Consider the following 15416-nt stretch of genomic DNA (forward strand, 5'->3'; position numbering starts at 1 on the left):
ATATAAGCTTACTTAGAAGTTGAATTAAATTTGGCCTATTGATAAAGGCAAAGAGTAGGGCATCAATTTGCTATACTGAAAAGATTAAAATAATTTCCGATTCTGCAACTCAGAACAAAGTCCTTTTGGAGGAATCAAAACACAAAACACTAATTTGCTCCTCAAAATATTAAGTTATCTTTCATATGTTGATGTAGTATTCCAATAGTTCAGAACAATAACAATTTATGCGGGCTACCAAAACTATTTATGCAAAAGTAAGTGAGCTTATAAATATTCACAGTTGGAAAATTAAGTTAGAAGTTTTGTCCACTATACACATAAAGCTTTTTAAAAGAAAAAGGCAAGCCTCACTGTCTTCCACCTGAATTGTTTGCTTTCTAAACATGAAATTATAAAGAATAAAAAATGAACTACTGTATTTCGACCAAACAGACACAACTACTTGAAGTTTGTGAAACAGATTGATATTTTTATTGTAACAATATTTAAAATTTGTATGCAATAATGAGTGTAACATTATTTCAACAATCTTTGAATTCTAATTCTCTAGTACTCCTGGTATTTAAATGTATAGCATTTATTCAGTTTAAAGAAATATATTCATGAAGATAAAATCTACTGTGCTTTAAGTATTTACATTTTTTTAAAAAATTAAACTTTAGATATGAAACATCAGTGGTGATGTTGACAGCCTCTGTTAAACAGTATTTTTAATTATTGCAAAATGATGATTTGAATTAAAGTAATCTCACAGTCCTCCCAGTTACAGTCAAGAAATCATCATCAGTCAATGCATGAAGTGCTTCTTCAAACATTTCTTTAGTGATAGCCTTGAAGAAAAAAATTGAAATGAACAAATATGACTTTCAATTAACCAGCATAATATCAGCAAGCATTCCTTTATCTCCCATCAGTTTTCCTTCACTGATTTCAAGTTCAAGATTTTTCAACTATAATTCAAATGTACATACAATCTAGAAATTATATAATAGATCTGGATATCTAGGACCATTATTTGAATACTTCCTGAAATATTACTGATAAAACTTTCTGAAAAACATGATCAATCTTGGCAACTTAGCTTTCTCCAATCTGATATTATCCTATACATGCTGTAAATCACATCCCATGCTGGAATTGTAATCCAACAGAGAGAACCAGACAAGAAAAGGTATTCTAAAATAACTTTGTTCTCCAATTTCTGCAGATAAAATGGTCACAACCAGATCACTATTGCTCTTCAAAACATGCACAGTCTTTTGCATTTTCTGGCTTCCTATGAAAAATGCATATTCTTATAGAAAGATAAGACATAGTATTTTATTTGATTAGTAGTTATGGCTTTTCAGTAGCTATGAAATAAATAATAAAAGTGAAGACAAAACATTTTAAAATAAATAGAAGTGCCTTGTCGGATATAGATAAACTATATAAAATCTTAAGCCTGTATCAAACTTACTGTTTCAGATTGTGCACGAAGATCATCAAAGAGTTGTTGATATTTTAGAGCTGGTGTTTTACCCTTGGACTGAATAAGTTTCTTCAAAGCTTGAGCCAATTCTTCTTTGCGCTTACGGGCCGTGGCACTCATTCCTTGAAGAGCAAAAATAGAAAAAAAAAACATAGAAAGAGGATTCTACACAACATTCTAATACTACATACAGAACTGTATTGAGATTATGGCATCAAGCATTTTTAGTGTTATCATCATGTGGAAATGTTTATACACATTTAAGCAAGGAGAGAACATGTATTATTATATGAAGACCTGTTGTAAGAATAGATATGTCCACAATTCCAGTCCTTGGATCAGTGGCAGATTGCTTTAAAGCCTCACGATGAAGACGTTTTGCTTCTTCTACATCTATTGTTTCCACCTTTGCAGAAAAACGCACTTTAGCATGAGCTTCAGCCAAACGAATCAATGATTCTAGTTGCCTGGGATATGCTGAAATCATCCCTTTTCCACTCCCAACTTTCCTCATATCCACATATGCCTAGTGGAGAAGAAAAGGTTATAATATTGTTTGCATATATTATGTACATGGATTAAACATTTTAGATAAGATATTAATGAGAAGGAGAATACAAATATAAAAAACACCAGTTCTACTATTCAATCCAAACAAACAATGGCTAAGTTTTTTACCCTCATCCATTTTGTGGGGAATGATATTACAATAGAATAGAATAGAATAGAATAGAATAGAATAGAATTCTTTATTGGCCAAGTGTGATTGGACACACAAGGAACTTGTCTTTAGTGCATATACTCTCAGTGTATATAAAAAGGCAAGATACATTCATCAAAAATCATAAGGTACAGCACAGTGATAGTCATAGGGTACAAATAAGCAATCAGGAAACAATATAAATCGTATTATTCATATAATTTTCAATATATACGAGATCAATGATTTATCTCCCCTTTAAATATTTATGGAACGACCGTTGACTTACCTGAACGGTCCTTCTATGTGTGCTGCAAGGGGAATCCAAGCATGGGTTAACTTTGTCCATTAGCCTAGAGACTGAGTTATGCAAATGTTGACCACACCTCCTCTGACTGGATGAGTCAGTTTTGTACGAAGTCAGCCGTTTATGATGTGTAACAATATCAATGATGGCCATAGCCAAACAAGTCTTGTCATGTCCAGAGTAAAGTCAAGTCAGTAGTCAGATAAAGAAGTCATCGAGTCAAGGTCTTAAGATAGCCCTGGCCAGCCGAAGCTGCAGGCGGGTTTGGATTCCCCTCGCAGCACACATAGAAGGACCGTTCAGGTAAGTCAACAGTCGTTCTCCTGTGTGCTGCTTGGGGAATCCAAGCATGGGAAATGCCAAAGCAATTAAGAGTCTGGGCGGGAGCTAGGCTGGCCAGGGTCCCCTATAGAGGGGAGCACCCGTTGCAATACTCGCCACCGAAAGGAAGCCTCAGCTGAGGCATACACGTCAACCTTGTGGTGTCTGATGAATGGTGATGGTGACGGCCAGGTAGCCGCTCTGCAAATCTCTTCCACTGAGGCTTGAGTGGCCCAGGCCGCCGTGGTGGCCGCACTCCTGGTAGAGTGAGGGGTGATGCACCTGGGAACCGGTCGGGATTGGCTGTCATAAGCAAGAGGGATGCAGGCCTTTAACCATTGGCCGATGGTATGGGAAGACACCTTCTGCCCCATGGATGATGGTTGAAAGGATACAAAAAGCGCTTCCGACCGTCTGAAGGACGCTGTGCGCTTCACATAGCGTCGAAGAGTCCTGCGCACATCCAGGTGGTGCCACTGGCGTTCCTGTGGATGGGAAGGGCTGGGGCAGAAATCTGGAAGGATGAGCTCCTGGAATAACATGTTGATTTTTGGCAGGAAAGCCGGGTCCAAACGGAGGACGACTCTGTTGGGATGGAATATGCAGAGATCCGCTTGAACTGACAGCGCTGCCAATTCGGACACTCTTCTGGCCGATGTAATAGCTACCAAAAACACAGTCTTAAGAGTCAATAACCGAAGGCTGATGGATGTAATAGGCTCGAATGGAGAGGCCATAAGAGCCTTGAGCACTAATGTCAAGTCCCTTAGCAGCACCTTTCAAAAAGGACTTGACTCGTGAGTGTTGAGACAATGAACGACCCTGGCCACCCCCAATTACCGTGGCTAAGGTCGCAACCTGCCTGCGAAGTGTGTTGGGTGCTAAAACCTTGTCAAGTCCAGTTTATAAAAAGTCCAAGACTTGGGGCACCAAAGCCTTGAGAGGGTCGGCCCCGGTGCGGTGGCACCACCTGGAGAAGGCCTGGCAGGTGGCCTCATAAATACGAGTAGTAGATGGATGACGGGCCGCTTGAATAGTGTCAAGGACCTTACTTGAGTAGTGAAGTCCAGTTAGAATAGCCTGCTCACGTGCCACACGGCTAACTGCAGCAGCTGGGGGTTCAGGTGGATGAGAGCTCCCTGGTTGAGCTGAATCTAGTTGTCCGGAATCCTCCACGGACGTGAGATCGACAGGTGCATGAGGTCTGCGTACCAGGGACGCCGGGACCACATCGGAGCCACCAACAGGACTTCCGCTTGCTCCATCAGAATCTTTTGGATGACCAGCGGGAGAATCGGGAGTGGTGGGAAGGCGTAAAGGAGGCCGGCTGGCCACGGGCTGCGCAGGGCATCCACTCTCTCCGCCCCGGGTGTCACGTACCTGGAGTAAAATCGTGGTAGTTGCATGTTGTAAGGCTGCACGAACAGGTCCACTTCGGGATGGCCGAACTGGCGAGAGAGCTCTCGGAAGAGGTCGGGGTGGAGTTGCCACTCCGCTTGGTCCACCATGGCTCTGCTCAGCCAGTCCGCCTGAGTGTTGGAATCGCCCGATATGTGTTCCGCCCGAAGCGACAATAATCTGTTCTCCGCCCAGTGATGTAGTTTCTCCGCCTCCAGCATCAGGGCCCTGGAGTGGGTGCCCCCTTGGCGGTTGACACGGGCCTTGGAGGCCACATTGTTGGTCAGGATTACAATGTGGTGGTTTGACACTATGTCCCTGAACTCCTGGAGGGCCAGGCAGATGGCCCGGAGCTCCAGCCAATTTATGCTGTTCCCCAGTTCTCGATCTGACCAGCGGCCCTGTGCAACTCGATCCAGGCATGGGCCCCCCACCTGAATAGACTGGCATCTGTCGTAATTTGGATGCGGTTCGGTTCCTTGAACGGGCACCCTTTGAGGAGTTTGGAGGACGTCCACCACCGAAGGGACCGGAGAGGTTTGGGTGGGAGCCGCACCTTGATCTGGGAATGGCTGGTGTGTGCCCTCTGAAAGGGAAGCAGGAACCATTGCAATGGGCGTGCATGGAATCTGGCCCAGGGGACAATGTTTATGCAGGAAATCATTTTCCCAAGTAGTTGGGAGAGCGTAGCCAATGGTAAGAGTCTCTAACACCTGGGCTGCCAAGCGTTGGATGCTCTGACGCCTTTCCAGACACAGGGAGACCTCGCATGTGATGGAATTGATGATGGTCCCCAGGTGGAGCAACGACATGGTCGGCTGCAGATGACTCTTGGGGATGTTCAGGACGAAGCCATGACTCTGCAGAGTCCATTGTTACCTGTAGATCCCATAGGGCCTGGTCCCGAGATGGAGATAGCACCAAGATGTCGTCTAGGTAACAATTTACTCTCACCGGGACTGAGCGAAGTGACGCTGCCACCACCGCCAAGAGTTTGGTAAAGGTGTGAGGGGCCGATGACAGGCCGAAGGGCAAGGCTCGGTACTGAAAATGGCAACCAGCAACGTGAAAGTGTAGGAACCTCCGATGTGCCGGATGGATGGGCACATGGAGGTACGCCTCCTTGATGTCGACTGATGTCATCATGTCGCCTTGGCGAATGGATGCCAAGATGCTTTTTAAGGATTGCATCTTGAACCTTTGATACTTGATGTACCGATTGAGTCTTTTCAAATCTAGAATGGCCCGCCATCCCCCCAAGTTCTTGGGCACTAGGAATAAGATGGAATAAAACCCTAGTGCTTCCTGGCCTTTTGGAACCTGCTCTATGGCGTTGATGGAAATGAGATGCTGTATTTCGGTGTCCATGAGACGCCTTTTCATTGATCATCTGGGCACAGGGCATCTGATGAATTGTCTCGGGGGGATGGAGAGAAATTCCAGAGTGAGGCCCAGCCTCACGACCTGGAAGGCCCAAGCGTCGGACGTGGTCTCTGCCCACTGATGGGCGAAGGCCAGGAGACGCCCGCCCATGGGTTCTTCCCTTTGTGAGTCACTGGTACCTCCGAAAGGACCGGTTGCCAGTCCCACAAAATGGCCTTCAGTTCTGGGAGTGCGCCTGGTTCTGCTGGCAACCCCTATTTCTGGCCCCTGTGCGGTCCTGACCGCAGTCCTGTGGCTGGGTAAAGGCCCTGTTGTAGTGGGGAACGTAGGGGGGTGGTGGTGAACCCAGAATCACCATCCCGAAAGGGCTGGCGCCTATTGTAAGGTTGTTGTCATCTATTGGAGCGCCCTCCAGTGGAAGGGAGGACCTTGCGTTTATCCCTTGTCTCTATGAGAATTGGGTCGAGTACAGACCCAAACAAGGCCCCACCTTTGAAGGGGGTGGAAGCAAGGCGCCACTTGGATTTAACGTCAGCCTGCCAATGGTGAACCCATAGCAGACGCCGGGACGCCACATTGGAAACCACAGCCCGGGAGGCAAATTTTGCTGCATTAAGAGTGGCATCCACCGAGAATTCCAGGGCTGCCATCAGTTTGGTAACGTCTTGGTGAAGAAGTGCATCCTCAGGGGCAAGTCTATCCTGTAACTGCTTAAGCCAGACCAAGGAAGTCCTATTAAAGAAGGACACTGCAGTAGCAGCATGGAGGGCCCAGGCCACAGCCTGATGGGCCTTACAAATGACTGTTTCGGCCTTACGGTCCTCAGCCTTCAGAAATTTCTGATGGGATTAAAGCTGGGGAAGCTAGAGTAGCCACGGGTGGATCCACAGTCGGGAATTACAGAATACCCTCCAGTTCCGGAGTGGAAGTGTACAACTTCCTGTCCCCAGTGCTTGGTGGGGCAACTGCAGTCGGTTGATCCCACTGCTTTTGGACAAGATCTAGAAAAAGTTTGGGGGAGGGAATAACCTGCAATGAAGCTGGCTCAGCAAAAAGGCGTTCAGTTGGATCCAGGCCAACTGCAGTGCTATCCTTAGAGGTCGCCTCCCCCATGTGAGTGGTAGTCTTAGTTTTATATAATAAAGACTTGAACAGCATGGGGCAAAATAATCCAGAGGAATTAGGTTGATCAAAGAGCAAACCTTCATCATCAGAGAAATTCCTGTCTATCACTTCCCCTTCTTCCACCAAGGCCTATAGACTGAGGGGGGAGGTGAGGAGGGGCCTGCCTGGAGATCTGGGAGATCCATCTGCAGGGCCTGGGAAGTAGGCCCACTCAGGGTACTGGGGGCTGCAGGGGCCTGAGCTCTGCTATGCAGTTCAGCATCTACACCCCTAGCAATCACAGTAGAAATAATCTGATAGAGATCAGGGGGGAGGCCTAGATCCTGGCCTTCCGCAGGCCTCAGGCCTGCAGCAGTAAGGGCAAAGATAGCAGAAGGCCCAGCACGTGGGATCGCGTGGAGTGAAGCCGCGCTGGCTTCCGAAAGAATCAGAGTGGGTTGGGGCCCCAACATTCCCTCCCCAGCATCAGAAAACTGGGGCAGGGGAAGATCCGGTGACCAGCTCTGGTTCCCTGTTGGGCATAGCGGAAGGGCTGGAGAACTACATTGAGGGAGTAACACCGGGGGTAAATTGCTAGCCTCCCCAGCAGCCTTAGCCGCTGTCTTGGGCTTCTCTTTTTGCCTGTGGGCCCTATCCAAAGCTCCGGATGTGTCCCTGGGCCTTTGACTGGGGGCTCTGGTAGTAGCCGTGCCGGGCCTCGAGCAGGGGGTTGGGAATCATTAGAGGGCTTCTGCGCATGTGCAAGTTGCGAATGGTCGCCAGCCTTCTTGTTCCGGCTAGGTAGGTGGGAAAAAAATGCTAAAAACATTACCGTTTTAGCTGCGAGTCCATACGGGAAGGGGTCCCAATGGTAGAGCATGACCCAGGGGACTCGAGCAGGTGGTCAGCTAGGGGGTCACCGCTCTTGGCTGGTTCCCAGCCTGCACGGTTGCTTCGGTGGTTCTCTTTGCTCTGGCGGTGAAGATGGCGGCTCCGCGCTGACGGCGCCGCTCCCAGCGGCCTCTAACAACGCCGTCCTTTGGTTTTATTCCCTGCACTCGGGAGAGCCTTGGATACACTTGGGAGAGCCTTGGTACATAGATACCATCGTGCCAGAGGGGAGGTGGCTGGTCCGAATGGCGCTGAACGAGATCGGGCGGCTGGCTTTGTTGCCACTGCCACGGCCCTCCCAAGCCCCCCCCTCATCGCCCCATCGGCTTGCGGCGGTCCTGGCAGCTTCTGTCCTTGTTTCCACGACAGGGAGAAGACCTTGGAGTTACACCAGTCTGTTGTCGTTTTCAGAGAGTGGGGTGGTCGATTTGCTGCGGCGCTGGACGGAAGTGGACAGCTGACTTTGTTGGTCACCTTTTGTACGCTCCCCCCCCCGCTCCATTCGATTGGGCCTTCTCTGTGGCGTGGCCTCTCCTCCGCTTTTGTCAGCCTCTGCTTTGCTGCTGCTTCGGCTGCTATTGAAACGGGGAGGGGGGGGCATGGTATTTGGGAGGGGATTACTAATTGTGCTGGAGGAAGAATCTGGAGTTTCTGCTGCCTGTCTTACTGCGCATGTGGAGGAGGTTTCCCGCCAAGGCCAACGGCATCGACATTCCATCTTGATGATGCCTTTTGAAGTTATCTCACACCTGACACTTGGGAGAATTATGATTGGACTGTAACTGGGATGCCAAGGAGTGGGGAATGGGTTATTCTATATATCATTTGCTTTCGCGCCTAAATAATCAGTCTTCGCTTTGCTACGCTTCTAATCATTTATAATTAGTAAAAGTACACTTGATTTCTATCAATGGAGTCTCGTGGTTTTCCTTTCCTAATTATCTAATGGAGGAGTGCTGACAGTAAGCGAAGACTCACTCACACCCCACCAGAAGTTTTCAACCTACCGTGGGGGGTGTACTCAAAAGAAGGAACGGAGAAAATGTCATTGCAAGCGAGCGATGATGAGGAGATTGAAAGAGAAACTGCAGAACCAACTTTACCTGAAAGGCTAGCTGGCCTAAGGGTAGAGGAGCCTACGGTTCGGCCCCAATGAACTTTGGGAGTGGGGCAAAAAGAGGATTCTGAGAATTTGGATGCAGGAGTTACCAGAAGAAACCAAAAGAAAAAACCAGCGGACCGGGAAGAAGCTATGACCGAGCGAAAGACCCGAGGGAGAGCGATGGAAAGGGAGCGAACGGAAGAATTTGAACAAAGGTACTCTATGCATAAATTTAGGGAGGGTGAAGAGGCCGAGGGGGGATGGGAGCAAGCAAACCCAGAAACAGCCTCCCCCCCTCCAGCCAGGGCTGCTGCCAGAGTAGGGGGATCCCCCAGAAGACGCAGAATGGCAAAAGTCCCTCCCTTACCAGTAAAATATAACAGTGATACGAAGAGGTTGGGTCTTTTCGTCATTCAGATTTGCAACTACATGGAAATATATGGCCCACATTTAGAATCAGATGAGATGAAGGTGCGAATGGTTTCACTTTCTTTGGAAGAAAAAGCGGCCGATTGAATGGTGAGCTTACACCAATGTAATTCCCCTCTCCTGAGGAATTTTGATGACTTTATGTCTGCACTTAAGAGGAGGTTTGATGACCCGCTGATTGAGGAACGAGGAAAGGTGAATTTTATGGCCCTAAAGCAGGGAAATAGGACGGTGGCTGAATATGTTCAGGAGTTTCAACAGCTTTCATCGTATATGAGGGGTTGGTCTGGAGAGGCGCTCCCAAATCAGTTTGCATTGGGATTAAATGAGGACATTTACCAACAATGCGTTAACAGTCACCTTCCTGAGCAAGTTGTTACTTGCTATGAAAATACAGCAGATGTTGAGCTAGACTTGATTAGACTTCAGGTGCTCCATCAGCCGAGAGCTCAGAGAAGGGGTGGGGGTGTGGCTATTGTTATCCGAGAGTCTCTAGTACCTCATAGGATCCCTGCTCCGGAGCTTGTCGGGTGTGAGTCCCTGCTGGTGAAGTTGGACCTCAAGGGTCAAGTGGGTTTGCTGTTAACGTACCTGCCTCCCAACAGCGTTGCAGCAGCCCTCCCCTCGCTCCTCGAGTCGGTAGCCGAGCTAGCAATTGAGTTCCCCAGGCTTATGGTTCTGGGGGATTTCAATCTCCCTTCACTCAGTGAACACTCTGATGGAGCGCAGGAGTTCATGGCTTCCATGACAGCCATGGGCTTGACCCAAATAATTCGGGGCCCAACCCACTCAGCGGGTCACATGCTCGACCTCGTATTTCTCTCGGAGCAGTGGACTTGTGATCTTGGTCTGAGGGGTAGTGAGATCATACCCCTGTCGTGGTCAGACCACTGCCTACTGAGGCTTGACTTTCGGAGACCAAACCCCCACTGTAGGGAGGAGGAACCGACCAGGTGGTTCCGCCCCAGGCGACTTATGGACCCTCTGAGGTTCCAGACGGAGCTTGGGGTTATTCCTGATACCCTCGCCCGCAGTCCGGCGGAGACTCTGGTTGCTGCTTGGAACTCGGCAGTGACAGAGTCTCTTAACCGGATTGCGCCTCTACGGCTGCTCCGAGGCAGTGGATCCAGGAGGCCCCCTTGGTTTACTGAGGAACTCTGGGAGAGGAAGTGCCGGAAGAGACGCCTAGAGCACTTATGGAGATCCAATAAATCCGAATCGAACCGAGCACTTTTAACATCTTGCATCAGAGAATACATCAGGGCAATCAGGATGTCGAAAAGAACTTACATTGCCACTCTGATTGCTTCCGCTGAGTCGCGCCCAACCGCCCTGTTCAGGATAACCCGCTCCCTCCTAAATAGGAGGGATACGAGGGATCCTTTGCAGGGTAGGGCTGAGGATTACGTCCAGTTTCTAGCGGACAAAGTTGCTCGGTTTCGGTCGGACTTGGACTCCAATTTCGCAGATCCAGCCGAGGCACTAGGGGATAATCTGGTAGGCCATCGCCGGGTTGAGTTTCAGGCTGTTGCCCCTGAGGACGTGGACAAGGCCATGAGAGCTGTGAGTGCCTCCACATGTGTACTGGACCCGTGCCCCTCCTGGCTGGTCATTAACAGCAGGGAGGTGACACGGGGCTGGATCCAGGCGGTTGTTGCCGCCTCCCTTCGGGAGGGGGTCTTTCCCCCCGCTCTTAAGGCGGCGGTGGTGAGACCCCTCCTGAAGAAACCATCTTTGGATCCAGCCGTTCTTAACAACTATCGTCCAGTCTCCAACCTCCCCTTTGTGGGGAAGGTTGTTGAGAAGGTGGTGGCCTTTCAGCTCCAGCGGTCCTTGGAGGAAGCTAGTTATCTTGACCCATTCCACTGGCTTCAGGCCTGGCTACAGCACAGAAACCGCTTTGGTCGCATTGACTGATGACCTCTGGAGAGCCAGAGATGGAGGCCACGCCTCCATCCTGGTTCTCCTTGACCTCTCAGCGGCTTTCGATACCATCGACCATGGTATCCTTCTGCGACGACTGCGGGAGGTGGGGGTGGGAGGCACTGTTTTACAGTGGTTCTCCTCTTACCTCTCGGACAGGTCGCAGTCGGTGTTAGTCGGAGGGCAGAGATCGACCCCTAGGCCCCTAACATATGGGGTGCCGCAGGATTCGGTCCTGTCCCCCCTACTTTTTAACATGAAACCGCTGGGCGAGATCATTCGGCGGCACGGGATAAAATACCACCAGTATGCGGACGATACTCAGCTGTATCTGTCCGCCCCGTGCCAACTCAATGAAGCGGTGGACGTGATGAACCAGGGCCTTGAAGCTGTTAGGGACTGGATGAGGGCTAACAAGCTTGTGCTCAACCCAGATAAGACCGAGTGGCTGTTGTGTTTCCCTCCCACTAATTCGGCAAGTATTCCATCTCTCAGGCTGGGGGGCCAAATTCTACGCCCCTCAGACAGGGTCTGCAACTTGGGAGTCCTCCTGGACTCACAGCTGACTTTTGAACACCATTTGTCAGCTGTGACCAGGGGGGCATTTGCCCAGGTTCGCCTGGTGCACCAGTTGCGCCCCTACCTGAACCGGGAGGCTCTCACAACAGTCACTCGTGCCCTTGTGACCTCTAGGCTGGAGTACTGCAATGTGCTCTACATGGGGCTGCCCTTAAAGTGCATCCGGCGACTGCAGTTAGTCCAGAATGCGGCCGCGCGAGCGATTGTGGGTGCACCTCGTTTCACCCACATAACACCTATCCTCCGTGAGCTGCACTGGCTACCTGTCGATCTCCGGGTACGCTTCAAGGTGCTACTTGTCACCTACAAAGCCCTTCATGGTAGTGGATCTGGGTACTTGAGAGACCGCCTACTGCCAATTACCTCCACTCGACCAATTAGATCCCATAGATTAGGCCTCCTCCGAGTTCCATCTGCCAGTCAATGTCGACTGGCAACCATGCGGAGGAGAGCCTTCTCTGTGGCAGCTCCGACCCTATGGAACAATCTCCCCGTGGAGATTCGTACCCTCACCACCCTCCAGACCTTCCGCACAGCCCTCAAAACCTGGCTATCCCGGCAGGCCTGGGGTTAAAGACCGTAACCCACCCGAATTGTATGAATGTTGTGTTTTTAATGATGTACTGTCTTATGTCTTAATCTGTTTGTTTTCCCCTCCTTCGAGTTGTAAGCCGCCCTGAGTCCCCCCAGGGAAAAGGGCGGCATATAAATAAACTACTCTAAACTCTAAACTCTCTCTCTCTAAACGTGCAAAAGAGGAAAAAGCAGAGAGATCGCCCCCCCCAGCTCAAAGGGCCCCATTCCGCATCAGGGATGAAGGGAAGCCCCGCCGATAAGGCCAAGCCTTTCACGTGCCTCCGTTGTGGGAAAGGAGGCCATCGAGCCATGGATTGCCCCGTTAAACTTCCTCCAACCGCCCCACCCCCTGCCAAGAGGAAAGGGAAGGCAAGCAAGGCCCCGGGGAATAAGGAGGCTGCGTTCGCTGCTGAAAATACCCCCCAGCGTTTCCAGCCGGAGGTGGAGGAGGAAGCGGATGTGACCACCAGCTCCTCTGACGACGGCTCGCCTCGTTGCGTGAGTTCTAATAAAGGCCCCATGTTCATCCCAATTGAATTAAGGGTGCCATCTGGTGGGGAGACGGAGCGGCTTTCCGCTCTACTCGACTCAGGCTGTTCTAGATGTATGATTAATCCAGCAATGGTTGAAAAACTGGGCTTGAAATTGAGGACTTAAAAAACCCCTATTGTTTTTTTGCCAAATCGATGGATCCATTGCGGGGGGGGGCAGCCCATTTTTACACTGAACCTCTAGAGATGAAAATGGGCACCCATTTAGAATTGATTTCTTTTATTGTGGCGCCTGGGATGGACAGACCCCTTATTTTGGGACTCCCCTGGCTTCGTAAATGGAACCCTTGCATTAACTGGAGGGAGGGGTGGCTGCATATTCAGACCAGCACAGACCCAGACGGGGAGGCCGATGCCCCTGAGCCTGCTGGCTCCAACCCCGCTTTGGTCGCCAGGGGCCAGGAAACAATTGAGGGGGAAGAAAAGATTCCGAAAGAGTATTGGGACCTAAAGGGGTTTTTTAGTGAAAAATCTTCAGATAAGCTTCCTCCCCACAGACCCACTGATTGCTCCATCAAAATTTTGCCTGGAGTACCGCTTCCAAAACCCCAAATATATTCTATGTCCCCAAGGAAGATGGAGGAAATGAGGAAGTTTATTGACAAGAACTTGCAAAGGGGCGTCATTGAACCAGCCAGACCCAAGGTAGCAGCCCCTGTACTATTCAGAGTGAAGAAAGATGGCTCTCTTCGTTTGTGTGTGAACTTTAAAAACCTTAATTCAATCTCTTCTCAAAATCTCTACCCTTTGCCTCTGATGAAGGACATGCTGGCCCAACTGGGGAAAGGCCGCATTTTTACTAAACTGGAGTTACGGGAAGCATACTATAGGGTCCGAATAAAGGAAGGGGATGAGTGGAAGACGGCTTTCAACTGCCCCCTGGGTTGCTTCCAGTTCTGTGTAATGCCCTTTGGCCTGCAGGGGGCGCCTGCAGTTTTCATGCAATTAATTAATGAGGTTTTGCATGACCACCTCTACAAGGGCGTTATCGTATATCTGGATGATATCCTTATTTACACACAAACACATGAGAAAAATGTCAAGTTGGTCCGCACTGTCCTAAAGAAGTCCGAGCCGCGGAACTTTATGCCAAGCTATCCAAATGTGAGTTGCACCAGGAGTATCGGGTATTGTATCTCCCATGCAGGGGTGGAGATGGACCCCGCTAAGGTCAAGGCGGTCACTGAGTGGGAGGCTCCCCGTACACGTAGACAATTACAGAAATTTCTGGGTTTTGCCAATTTCTATCGTCAGTTCATCCCTTCTTTTGCCAAAATTGCACTTCCAATCACTAATTTGTTGAAGTCCAAAGGTGGGCCGAAACCCAAGCCTAGCAAGCCGTTGAATTGGACCATGGAGTGTCAAGCTGCTTTTGAAAAGTTGAAACGGCTTTTCGCCGAGGAGCCGGTTCTGAAGCATCCGGAGATGGACAAGCCCTTTGTCGTTCAAGCTGATGCTAGCGACGTGGCAGTGGGAGGCGTTTTGCTTCAGACTAACGACCAAGGTAATTTACAACCTTGTGCCTACACCTCTCGTAAACTCACAGAGACAGAGAGATGTTTGGCGATCTGGGAGAAAGAAGCATTTGCTGTACGTTGGCGCCACTTCCTGGAGGGTGCTAAGCCCCCGTTTGAGGTGTGAACTGACCATAAGAACTTGGAAGCTTTGAGGACTCCCAGGCGACTCTCCCCTAAGCAGATGCGCTGGGCTCAGCATTTCAATCGTTTTAATTTCACACTTAAGTACATCCTGGGGGGGGGGGGGGAATTTCATGGCTGATGCTTTGTCCAGACTCCCTCAATACAACTGCTCTAAGCTTAGTATTGTTCAGCCCGTGGTTCCCGCGTCCAGCCTCACTGCTCCTGTTGTTACTAGGCAACAGACACGCGCTAAGGTGGACGTGTCTCAAGATTTTCTTTCCAACCTCGAAAAGGCCCTTCCTCAGGATGATTGGTTCCAGCAGCATCAAGGTGAATACACAATGAGGGACGATTTACCGTGGATTGGAGCAAAACTTTACGTCCCTGCCTCTCTTCGTCTCGTTGTTCTCCAACGGGCACATGATTCCAAGTTTGCGGGGCACTTTGGATTTGTGAAGACGCTGCATCTTGTGAAACAACAGTTTTGGTGGCCATCTTTGAAGGACATTTAACTTTATGTTGCCAGCTGTCCTGTTTGTGCGGCCGCTAAATGCCCGCCGGGGAAACCGCAGGGTTTACTCCAGACTGTAGCTCGCCCTGTCGCCCCCTGGAAGGAGATTTCTATGGATTTCATTGTCGAACTTCCTGAAAGCCAGGGGCACATGGTCATATGGGTGGTTACTGACTTGTTTTCCAAGCAAGTTCATTTTATACCTTGCCCTGATTCCTTCTGCGAAGGCACTCGCTAAACTTTTCATTTCTCACGTTTACCGTTTGCATGGCGTGCCTGACCGCATCATTTCTGATAGGGGCGTCCAATTCACCTCTGTCTTCTGGAAAGAATTTCTTAAGCGCATTGGCTCCGCCCAGGGTCTAAGCTCCGCCCACCACCCTCAGACTAATGGGGCTTGCGAGAGGACTAATTCTGTTCTAGAACAATATTTACGTTGTTTCATCAATTACCAGCAAGATGATTGGGTGGACTTGTTGCCGCACGCGGAAGTGGCTTATAATAATTCTGTACATAGCAGCACTGGA

General features: G+C 49.5%; 1 protein-coding gene across 1 annotated transcript in view; it reads right to left on the minus strand.

Annotated features, from left to right (window-relative positions):
• Positions 1-462: 462 nt before the first annotated feature.
• Positions 463-15416, minus strand: part of MCM4 (minichromosome maintenance complex component 4) — a 34246-nt gene continuing 19292 nt past the window's right edge. The window contains exons 15-17 of the mRNA XM_087707077.1: positions 1772-2000; positions 1463-1596; positions 463-833 (exon numbers count right to left, since the gene is read on the minus strand). Coding sequence (XP_087563203.1) covers positions 741-833; positions 1463-1596; positions 1772-2000 — 456 coding nt within the window. The 3' untranslated portion in view covers positions 463-740. The remainder of the gene's footprint in view (positions 834-1462; positions 1597-1771; positions 2001-15416) is intronic.

This window comes from Thamnophis sirtalis, unplaced genomic scaffold, assembly GCF_051295495.1.
Source record: "Thamnophis sirtalis isolate CommonGarterSnake01/CBP01778 unplaced genomic scaffold, rThaSir2_p1.2 scaffold_2, whole genome shotgun sequence".
NCBI lineage: Eukaryota > Metazoa > Chordata > Lepidosauria > Squamata > Natricidae > Thamnophis > Thamnophis sirtalis.